This window comes from Phaethon aethereus (genome assembly GCF_964289735.1).
Source record: "Phaethon aethereus genome assembly, chromosome: 3".
Taxonomy (NCBI): Eukaryota; Metazoa; Chordata; class Aves; order Phaethontiformes; family Phaethontidae; genus Phaethon; species Phaethon aethereus.
The window spans coordinates 93,000,780-93,012,189 of NC_138576.1; the positions used below are offsets into that span (position 1 = coordinate 93,000,780).

Sequence of the window (11,410 nt, forward strand, 5' to 3'; positions counted from 1 at the left end):
CAGGACACAGTAATGAGCATGTGAACTGATACTTTTTCCCAGTGATTTAATTTTAAGTACATTAAGATTCCTCAATGAGAAGCATCCTAGAAAGTTTCCCTCTTTTCCTACTCCCTGATGCAATTAGACCCCTTCTTTCCAGTACTCCATTTTATTAACAGAGAATACATAGACCTAGTTTCACCCAAGGCCTGCCTGGACGAAAATTCACACCCTCTGAAATAAAAGCATCTCTCTTGTTTTTTTAACTATTTGAAACTGAGAGTTTCCAAGCTCTCAGCACCAGCTGAGCTCACAGAAACCAGAACAAACGTCAATTTAGAAAACAGCACCCTGCAAAACTAAACACTTACAAACATTCTCTGAATTCTAGGGCAGGATAAGACAACTCATGCCCCCCTCTTCTCTTTTCTGCAGCTGGTTAAATATATACAAAGCGAGAGTTGAAAGGGAAGCACTCTGTCATACAAACACTTTAGCCAGGGCATCTGCTCCTGCACTGGCAATATAGCATTTGGAGGGGTGGAATGCCACATCATGAATGGACTCATCGAATTTTTTGCGATGAGCAGTAAATTCTTGGATGCAGGTCTTGCTTTCAAGATTCCACAAACGTATCGAACAGTCATGACCTAAAGAAAGGGGAAACAGTTTTCTTCATAATTCTCATGTCTGCCACCATTATGAGAAAAAGAAAATGAAATCTGAATATACTTACTGCCAGACATCAAATACAAGCCGTTAGGATCAACGGCTAAACTTGTAACTGCATCTAAGTGGGCTACCATGGAGTGGATCAGTTTTCCTTTGAAAGAAAAGATTTATTTAGGTTATTTTCTGCAATTCATTTTGCATCTGTATTCACTGCTTAAACCCTAACACAGCTTATATTATAAAAGCAAGCTCTTGTCCCATGATTAAAAGAATGACTTCTTGCATAATTTTAACATTTACAGTCTCAGGAGAGCCACACTACCAGTATCACCAACTTTGTTAGACCTTTGTTTTATGTTTGCAAAACCACCATGAAGCTTCAATCATGGTGTATTTTAAATATCTGCCCCTTAAGTGAGTTAAGCGAATTCAGGAGTAAGATCTTGACTGGGAAGGAGGACGGGATGAGTACACTAATAAGCAATGAATATAAACTACAAAAGCATACAGGATAATTTTAGTCAACTCAGAAAGAATTATTGTCTATTACAGCTTATTACAATTAAAGTAATGATTTAATAGTAAAAATAAGAAATCATAGGTCAACTGTGGGGGTTTTTGTTGCAGAAGATAGTAAAATTCGAAAAAAAAAAGAGCACTGTTTCCTCTACTATATTACAGAACTACAGCATCAAACAAATCACCTATTTTCAGCTTTTTCCTCAGCTTCCACTGGGTCCTCCCATTCCTTATTTAACATACGTCTGTGCAGTAGCAAACTTAAAATCAACAATATCGAAAGATCTCAATTTAACTTTTAAGACAGTGTGACCTGGAAGCAGACAAGTCACAAACTGAAGATTCTCAAGATTCACAGTCAGAATACCAGATTAATACTACCAATCCTATCAAAAAGTCCTTTAAAACCTAAGAGTTTTATAATTACACATCTCAGTGTGACTCTCACTACAAATTAGAAAAAGTATTAGAAGCTGTCCAGCTGTTTCTGCAGAAGGCAGAGATTTGGAGAAATACAGTGGATCAAATTGAAAATGATGCCTACAAGGGAACTTCCAACTCCAAGCCATCAGGCAGAGGTCTTGGAAGCACTAAAGGAGTGCCAGAGCTTCCTACGCTCAGATCAAAATAACACTGACAACACAACAGAATAAACATGAACATAAGCACAGGAACCTTTTAAAAAAAGCTTCCTATTGATAACCCCCACACATAAGTAATTTTAAAAGAACAGACAGAGAATGATGCAGGTTCTTTATCACTGTGCCAACAAAGTTTTAACTGGGCTGGCAATCTTTGGGCTCTATGGTGATGAGAGATTTCTGTTTCAGAGGATGTCCAATTTTTGATATCCCTCAGCATTTAAGTGAATAACACTAATCATAATGAAATTCTGTTTATGTTTTATGTCATACAACTTCCATGATGATAACCTGCTGAAAAGATGCATACCTGTATTGTTGTCGTAGAATTTGATGTGTCTGTCTTCATGAGCAGTGATACTAATCGGAAGAGTTGGATGGCTGATGACTCTGTTTATCTGACAGGAGGAACTGACTGCTAAGAAAAAAACCCACACATATCAATACAGGTAAATTGCTAAGTTCTTTGAAAGACTGCTACTAAGAAATAAATGTGTAATACATCTCATCTGCAAAACGAGTCGTACCTTTATATAATGGAAACTCTCAAGTAGCACCTTATGTAATGTGGTTTACTCTAAAATACCTTGCAAATTACACATATATACAGAGGCATACATAAACAATATGTATGAGTGTAAATGCAAAGAAATAAGGTCCAACTTCGGGACACAGTTTTAGATGGCTTCACATTCTTACCCGATGTGCCCAAAAACTGAGTGAAAATACTTTTTTGGCATTTCCCCACCTCCACATTCCTCCTCTGGTCAAGCCAAACTTTCTTCATAACATACAGTCAGTACAAGAAAATTAACATTGCAAGCAGTATGTTTCCAAGGAAACAGGATCCTGTGCCCTCACCCTCACAGAGCAAAACACACCTATACTATTATTTGATATAGAGATTAAAATTATTCTTGAAGAAAAGGATGCTAGACTATTCATAGGAGATCTGTTTTCCTAGCCTTCAAGAATCTCGAAATATCATATATACAACACACACACACACACAAAACAAGCATAGCAGTTTTTTGACTAGAAAGCTAGGCATTGCTGTGATACACAGACTAGTGCAAGAGTAGTCTTAGGAGCCATAGATTACCACAAAAACACAAATAGCCACTCCACAAAACACCAAAATACAGTTATCTTCTTTCATGTAAGAGTTGACTGTATTTAGTAAAACTGCTGCCAAAGAACACTCACATCATATAATCAAAATTCTTACTGAAATAAGCAAAATAGAATACTACTATAGGATCACTTGCTACCAAGGTGATGAAGACTTCAATTTACATCTTTTTATAAAAATCTGAAACTTCAAGTCCTTCATCCACAGGATACTTAAAAACTACAAAAGTGTAAATTAAGGGAAAAAAACCCCACATCCATATTAATAAGCCCCCCTAAAAGTACTAAAAGCACACAAGACTGCATCACAGCCAGCTATCCTCACAGTTTTAAAATGCCAGCATGAGGCTTATACTGAACAGCAGATCTTAAACAAGCAACTTTTTCTATGTTTTTTTGGGGGTTGTGTTGTTTTTTTTTTTTAAGTACATACTAGTATCTACACTGGACTCCAGGGTAAGAATTCGTTGTCGTGTCTCCATGTTAAAAATGCAAGTGTGTCCACTGTTAAATGATGCTACCATGAGGCTTGGGTCACTGCTCACAAGATCTACTGATGAAGGGATTCCCATTTCTAGAAAACAATGTAGAGAGCATTTTTGTAAGATTTAGTTGGTATAAAGAAAACAAAAAACCCCATTCAAAATCCCAAACAGTAAGCACTAATAGCAAAAGGGTCATGATTGGGAAAAGAAATGTTACATTTTAAAATCTACATTATACTGATCTAAATAGATTGCCCTGCATGATCACTATTTTAATCCCATTTTTCTGATATGCATATAAAAAACATTCTTTACTCAGATGCTGTATCCAGAACTGCAGCTGGACAGAAACCTACTTTGAAATTAAGCAAGTAAGAACTCCCTGCCCCCTTCTCCTTCCTTTAACTGCAAAAGCAATTCTCAACCAAACCTCCATTATATCAAGTAAAAAAAGACATGAAATTGAAGTGGTAGAATCATTTACACAACAGATGATTAACATTATTATTAACCTGGGCAAATTCAGGGTTTAAAAAAAACCCAAAGCTTTTCAGGTGCAAATTTTATATGCTGACAGTGTCAGCATGGAAAGTTACACAAGTACATTATAAACTCATATTACAAAGTGTCTTCTGTCCTGCCTATTATGGTGTACATGCGATCTCCTTACACTATAGTTATCTGAACACTACAGGACAGAAGATCAAATCAGCAGAGCTTGAGTACAGGAAATTTCCCTTAGAATTTTTCTCCTCAAATGTCCTGTTCACCACCTGCTACGTGAAAGAACACCACCGGTTGCAACAGACGCCAGGAGGAAGAGGAAGAGACAGAGAGACTGAATGTTAAGCAACCTAACGTCCATGGATCCAGATAACGCAGAGTATCATCACCTCTCTAAACCTAAGATTCATAGGAGAAACACCTTTCTTGGACACACCACCTCAGGAATGTTGCTCAGGTATGGTGGTACTTATCTACAGATACTCCAAGAAAGTCAAAAGGGATTGGTGTGAGAAGAAAACATGTATTGTTTCTGAAGTGACCTTTTCTACCACTGCTGTGCCTGCTTATCTGCAGCTCCCTGCTAGCCCTACAATGGTTAATCTAAAGGACTTAAACGATGACTGCTAGATATTGTAGAGAGTTTGTTAAAGGTTCTCAATAAGCCACAGGGAAAACTCAGTTTCAAAGGAGGATCTCTGAATTTCGCAACTGGATTTCATTCCAGTTTGGAAGATAAAAACCCTAAAGATTAGCTCTGTGAGGCGAGACTAATTATTAAATTAAGGGGGACAAGGGAATGAAGTACCCAAAATAAAACAAAACAAACAACAACATAAAAACCCAAACAAAAACTACTACCAGGATGTTTTTGAAGTAGACAGGTGGGCAAGGTGGCAGCAAACCAGTTATGTTTTTGACATGACTGTGCAGACATTTGGAAACATAGTCTGCAAGAACTAAACTACATGACACATTTCTATTTTGCTCAGTCTATTTTAACTAACAAGTAACAGCAGATCTGACTAGATTTACACCATAATTTGATAAGTTTCTTCAATTACACCAAAGTTTATTTTGCCTCAAAGTTGTTCTGAAGAGCCAAGGAACTATCTCAGCTCATGGGCTGGCTTTAGGACCACCAACTGTAAGAGAGTTTGGCAATGTCAACAGGCTCATTCTAGAGCACTTAAACAGTAACTTCAAGCAATTGGGCTCTAAACTATAGGATTTTGATTTCTGCATGACATTTCAGTAACTAAATCCAAAGGACTAAATTTTTTCAACTAGCAGTGTTTAGGTTGACTAAGTTATTGCTATTTAGTCAATGTGCAAACTCAGAAATTCAACTGGAATCTCTGTGTTAGAGGCACGAGGAACAAAATCTGAGAAAGTACGACGACACTGACCTGAGCCGAAGCACTGGCTACTCCACACCTCTGTGTGGGGGAAGAAAAGGCTTTTGATTCTGGACAAACCAAAAGCAAGGGCCTAATGGAAACTCAATTTGAATCTGAACTATGGAGCTGATACATTCTATTCCATGGGTCTAGTAACATCAGCAGATCATCTGCAGCAGTTGGCTTTTAGGTGTGCATGACTGTCCCCCTGTGTGTATCTACTCAGCTCATGTCAAAGGAGAAGGGACCCAAAATTTTCTCCCCGCCAAAACATTCATAAAGATATAAAATCCAAAACAACAAAACAAACAAGAAAGATTTCTACTCAGTAGCCAAAACAGAGATGTTCATGAACTTTTAAGGTAGGGCACTTTTCTGTACCTTGATTATCATTAAATACATTGAGAGCTGGAGCAATTTCTGTAGCTTTCCATAAACGTATAGTACCGTCTGCTGAACAGGACAGCAAACGCTGGTGTGCTCCACTGTAAACCAGACCCCACACTGCATCTGTATGGCCTACAAAAGCACCTCTTAGAACAGAAGGATCTGTGAACAAAATACAACAAACCACATTTCAAAACAAAATCTGATTTAAGTCAATAGCTGTATCTTGGTCTGTGTTTATGGACAAACCTTAACAAGCTAGTCCATTTAAAAAAAACAACAACAAAACAGACAAGACCAGTCAGGTCATATCAATATAGAAGTCTCACTTATTCTTGTATGAAGATTCTTGAATTTCATCAGCATACATGGTATTCAGTTATCCAGTTTACAGCTAATGGAACAAAACAAAGTTTCACCAGGAAGTACAGTGTCAAAGTTGGCAAAACGCACTTTGATTTTAAAATTCACTCTCAAACAGCCATTAACAGTACATCAGTCTTTTTTCCAAAAGCCAGCTTTGAGGTCAACGCATCTGAAGCTACGAGAAGTGAAAAATGTTTCAAAACACAGACACAAGGTTGACATCCATTCAGATCTGGGAAATCTTACCAAACTGGTCCTTTTCAGCTGTTTGCAGACATTAACAGCTTTGGTCTCAGACTATATAACCTTTTTTTATCTCAACTGCACAGAGATTTGTCAAAGAAAAGAACATTAAAATACACATTTGCTGTACTTGCCAAGTATGTGGTTTAGTACTGTACTTTTTCAACCCAGATGTTTGTTAAACTTGTGATGAGTTCAAGGCCTTTTTTAAGAAAATGACAAATTTTATCTTCTCATCAACCAGCATGAATATTAAAACAAAAAATTACTTAAAGTAATTGAAGCCAACATTCAGTTTTCTATTTTAAATTTTCAAAGAAGCATTAGCTACAAATTATACTATTTTAGCTAGATAACATTAATGATCACTTCACTGGTGTGCATGACAGCAATGTACCGTAAGAGTCATAAGGGTCGATGTTCGGATTGGTTGTATTCCAGCCATGGATGAGGCCATCCGTTCCCCCACTGTAACACTGCTCACCGTTACTGCTCATCACCACACAGAGCACTGGTCCACTGGAAGAACCCCCCCCAAAGAAACATTGACTATTAACATTTTCATTATGTGAAAAACAATGTCAACTGACTCTTCAAATTTCCATTAGACCCAACTCACTTTGCTGCATGGACTGCAACAAAAATTCTACATAGTCAGATCATATGCTACAACACTTCCCACAAAAAACCTGCACAATATTTGATCATGTAACTACAGTCAGAACAATTTAATCATTATGTACATGAAATATGAAAAGTGTCACACTTTTAAACTATAGGCTTTGTTATTCTGCTTAAACAGACTTTTCTCTTTTTTAAAAATCTAAAGCTCTTTCATGAAATCGATTCAGGAGATTTTAATTCACTGCAGACAGCTTCATCCTACAGATGCACATATCTGACAAAAGGGCAAGAGCAGCAATGATGAACAGAACACCTAATCAAATTTGAACTGTATAATTTGTAGGTTTTTTTTAAACTGTGGTGTACCTAGCTCCAGACATAAATAATTATGCAGAAGGGAGATGAACAAATGCAGATATTTTAAATAACAAGGGAACTAAAAGCATCACATTAAATTACTAGTTGACTCGGTGGAAATACTTTTTAAAAAAATTCTGTGTGTTTAAAAATCATGTATTTCTCAAAATATGACAATGTTCTCAGGAAATACTCACTTATGTGCTCTGAAAGTATATATTGGCTCTACATCAAGAGAAGCACTCCTAAATGAAGTACAAGAAAATATTAACATGTATATGATCTTAAACAACGCTTTACAAAAATGTGCCAGAATTGCTAAATTCTAAAAATCACTGCTACATCTTCTAAGGTGTTTGTCCCACGACTTCCTCTCCCAACGTGATTTTTCATATGTCTAGTAGTTTTTTGTATTCTTTCAAAATATGATAGTATTTTTTTTTCGTTAGTTTGGTTTGGGGTTTTGATTTAAAGACCTTCAAGGTAGAGAGTCCACGAACTCTCACGCACAAATCAAACCAGTAGATACATCAATGGTGGGGAGGGAGTGGAGGACAATCAGTATCACATCAAATATCTCATTAAGCGTTCCCAATCCCTACCAGAAGAAAGCAGTTTATGACACCTTGTGTTTATACCAATTCTATGGCACAGTTACAAGCCACTTAAAGAACTGCTGCTCTGGACTTTACCAATCAGGTGCTTGTTACAGACTGCAGGAAGACCACATGCTTTGCTCAGCCCTCCTACAAGGTATGATGTACTCCCTTACTATATTAGCCTCGCTAAGAATTTGCTCTCATTTCTGCAAATCCCCAGCAACACACAAGAGACAGTGTACAAAGGAACCTAGCAACATCTCTGTCAAAGTTTAAAGCTGCACACACATATATGTATATGAAATGCATTTTTATACATTTATATACACATGCAAGCACGCTAACAGGCCACATCCAAATATCTTCACTAGTGAATTAATTTGCCATGTTATCTACAAGGAAAATATAAAAAAATGAATGGTTTTCATTTCCACAAACAAAACACATTCACGAACATGCATGGATTTCTTCTGGCACTCTTTAAAAGCCTCCATCCTTCTCTATGAGCTTGTTTTTCTACTCTTAAATTCAAGGAACAATTTCCATTAACCGCAGGGGCCATCCAGTGAAGTGGCATCTACAGTTTTTTTTGCTTCATAAACGATTTTTTTTTTAAACAAAGCAAAATATAATCTTACTTTTTTGCTGGGGCTGTTTTTTGTAAATTCCACATTTTTAATGTATGGTCCTCTGAAGCTGTTATTAAGACTGGTTCAACCGGATGAAAAGCGAGACCTCTTATTCCATCAAAGTGACTTCTTAATGTGAATTTGGGGTTCCAAGTCTTTCTCAATGCATCCTTATTGTTTGCTATCTAATAAAAAAAAAAAAATTGCCAAACTTGTAATTAATCTAGAAGGCACAAGGAAAGGAAGAAATCAGAAATTTAGTTTGGCATTTTCAGAAGGTATCAAATTACCTCACCCACTTTTCATAACCACCTGCTATTAAGCAACAGTCCATTTAACACTGATCAGACAATTCAAAACAAGTACAAAAGTAGATGTAGTCCACAAAGGCAGTAAGTAATGTAGTGTTCACAGTAACACATTCTGTGCAAATCTGAAATACTCCACATGTCTCTTAAGTTAGACAATTTAAAAAATGAGAAGTACCTTTCTGACTGATACTGCTGGGAACTCAGTATTTGAAAGTTGATCTGTACCTACTGGCTCATTCATTAACACTGAGCCCGATTCAACCAAGTTGTGCCCCCTGAATATCCAAAGTACCACTGATACAGCATTTCTGAAGTAAAGCTCTAACAGTCAGAGAGAAATGTCTAGCAACAAAAAGGAACACAATCTAACTTACTCACCTCAGACAACAAAAGTTCTGTAAGTAAAGCTTGCCAAGAAAAAAAAAAAAGGGCAAAAAGGAACTTGGCAAAAAGGCACTAAAAAAAGGCAAAAGGACTGAGAACATAACTGGCAAGCAATAAGCTATTGTATATATGGACACAAATATTTGGCAATAAATGCATTTTTAGCAGATCCAAAAAGAAAGCCCTTCAAAAAAAAGTTACTTCAACATTGCTCCCCTGAACAAATGTTAACGTAAAATGGTGAACGGATTTTTACAACTCTGTCAGTCAACACTGCCATAGTTAAATTTACCTTTGTGTAACCACTGCTGATGGTGGTTATGGAAAACCAGGAAAACAAACAATTTTAACTCAAATATTGATGATTTCATTCAGTTGAAAGCTACAGATAATACCAAATATTTAGTCGCATTAACTGCAAAGAAGAGACAACTGTTTCGAGCCACTTCAAGAATCTGCATTTTATTCTGGAATGGCAGGGGTATGAAGAAAGTGCTCTTTCTTAAGTTCTGTTACTTCTAGATTTAATAATAAAATACTGTGCTTCAATCAAGAGGTTCTATAGATTTTTAAACAATGAGCAAGGAGTCGCAACAAACAGCAGGTTTAGTCTCATCGTATTTCTTAGTAATTATGCACTGTCTGCCCAGGAAGACAGCTCAGTTTCTTTGCCAGTTTACCAAGCTGAGCTGGCTCAACAAGGGAACAAATGCTGGAGCTGGTGCAAGGACGAGGACGGACTGCAAAGTAAGCCACGCTGGCAGATTTTCTGGAGATTGGCCAAGAAAGTCTCAGTAAAAAGGGTACAGGCATAAAAAGTATTCACAGATATCTGGAGAGGAATTTGGTTGCCTCAACAAAGGCATCTAATGCCGATTAGGTGACGGAGGGTACCCCACCTGCCCTCCAGCTGCCATACCAGCAACACCGCCCTGTGTCACCTCTGCGAAAGCCACACAGACATCTCAGATGGCCTAAGAGTGCACGCCACTTCTGGTAGGATGATATTCTCCATCTGCTTCTCATTAACTCAGAGATGTTCTTCCAAAGGAGTCCAAGAGGATTAGCTTATAAATTGGGAAGTAGCAGGCAGTCCCAGCCAGCAGACCAGCAGCAGAGGTGGAAATAGATCCTAGCCCTGACACACAGCCTGCCTGGCTGGGCCACCATCAGCCCTCTTCACCCAGCAGTCTCTCACAAGCCAAGAGAGGCTGAGTTACTAACGTGGCAGCCAGCCTCCTTTTCTCTCTCCCCACTAAAATACAACACTGAGGTAATCTGAGAGTCAAAAAGCAGCTGGGGCTGGGAAGGATGTTCAATGCCAAAATTGGCACCTGATCTGGATTTGCCAGTAATAGTAGTATCTCTGTCTATACAGAGAACTTGAAAACTCCAGAAACAGCAACGATATGCAAGTAGGATTATGGACACTTCTCTTGTTCAAAGCTGCAGGAAATCAAGCAAGACTTGATTGAGTCTGCAAAGTCCAAAATCTCCAAGTCTGTACCCAATATTTAATGTAATGATTTTGTAGTTCAGATACTCTTATGTGCAGTACTCAGTCTATTATAATTTTATGAAGCTTCTTAATCTGCCCAGAAGACTAGGGTAAAAACCAGAACCAACCAAAGTGAACATTTTTTAAGACAACAATGTGTAAAGGAAGCAAAAAGAAAATATAAACTTAAGAGATTATTGGCTAGCAATCTGGGAAATGTCATCTTGTTAGATATCCTAAAAACTTACCCACAAAAAGAAAATTTTATTTTTTCAGTAGTAGATTCATAATCTCCATTACCAAGTGAAAACCATTCTTTAATTTATAGACACCCAAGGCAACATGTAAAAAATTTAAACCATGAAATGAGGTAAGCTAATGCTGCCATGTTTTAGAAAAAAAAAGAATCCAGTAAAAGTGTCAGTGGGAAGAAAGAGACTGAAAATAGGAAAGCATCTGCAACTCTTGAGAGAAAATACATTCAAAGACTGATTCACATGAAATCTTTCAAGTTGATTCTCCATATGATTCAAAATTGACACGTAAAAAAAAATCCTAAGTTTCCATTAATCCTACTTGATTGACGTTTTGCAGCTGGAAGAAGACATGAAGTAAATAAAATAAAAAGAGATTATATTATTTGTAAGCTAAACATCCAGTGAAATTTGAAATGGAAAA

At 37.3% G+C, this 11,410-nt stretch overlaps 1 protein-coding gene across 1 annotated transcript in view; it reads right to left on the reverse strand.

Annotated features, from left to right (window-relative positions):
- Window positions 1-462: 462 nt before the first annotated feature.
- Window positions 463-11,410, reverse strand: part of STRN (striatin) — a gene marked incomplete at both ends in the record, with an annotated part of 63,719 nt that continues 52,771 nt past the window's right edge. Inside the window, 8 exons of the mRNA XM_081998120.1 lie at window positions 463-632; window positions 719-805; window positions 2,125-2,232; window positions 3,379-3,519; window positions 5,716-5,883; window positions 6,728-6,849; window positions 7,509-7,556; window positions 8,549-8,724. Of these exons, the coding sequence (XP_081854246.1) occupies window positions 463-632; window positions 719-805; window positions 2,125-2,232; window positions 3,379-3,519; window positions 5,716-5,883; window positions 6,728-6,849; window positions 7,509-7,556; window positions 8,549-8,724 (1,020 nt within the window). The remainder of the gene's footprint in view (window positions 633-718; window positions 806-2,124; window positions 2,233-3,378; window positions 3,520-5,715; window positions 5,884-6,727; window positions 6,850-7,508; window positions 7,557-8,548; window positions 8,725-11,410) is intronic.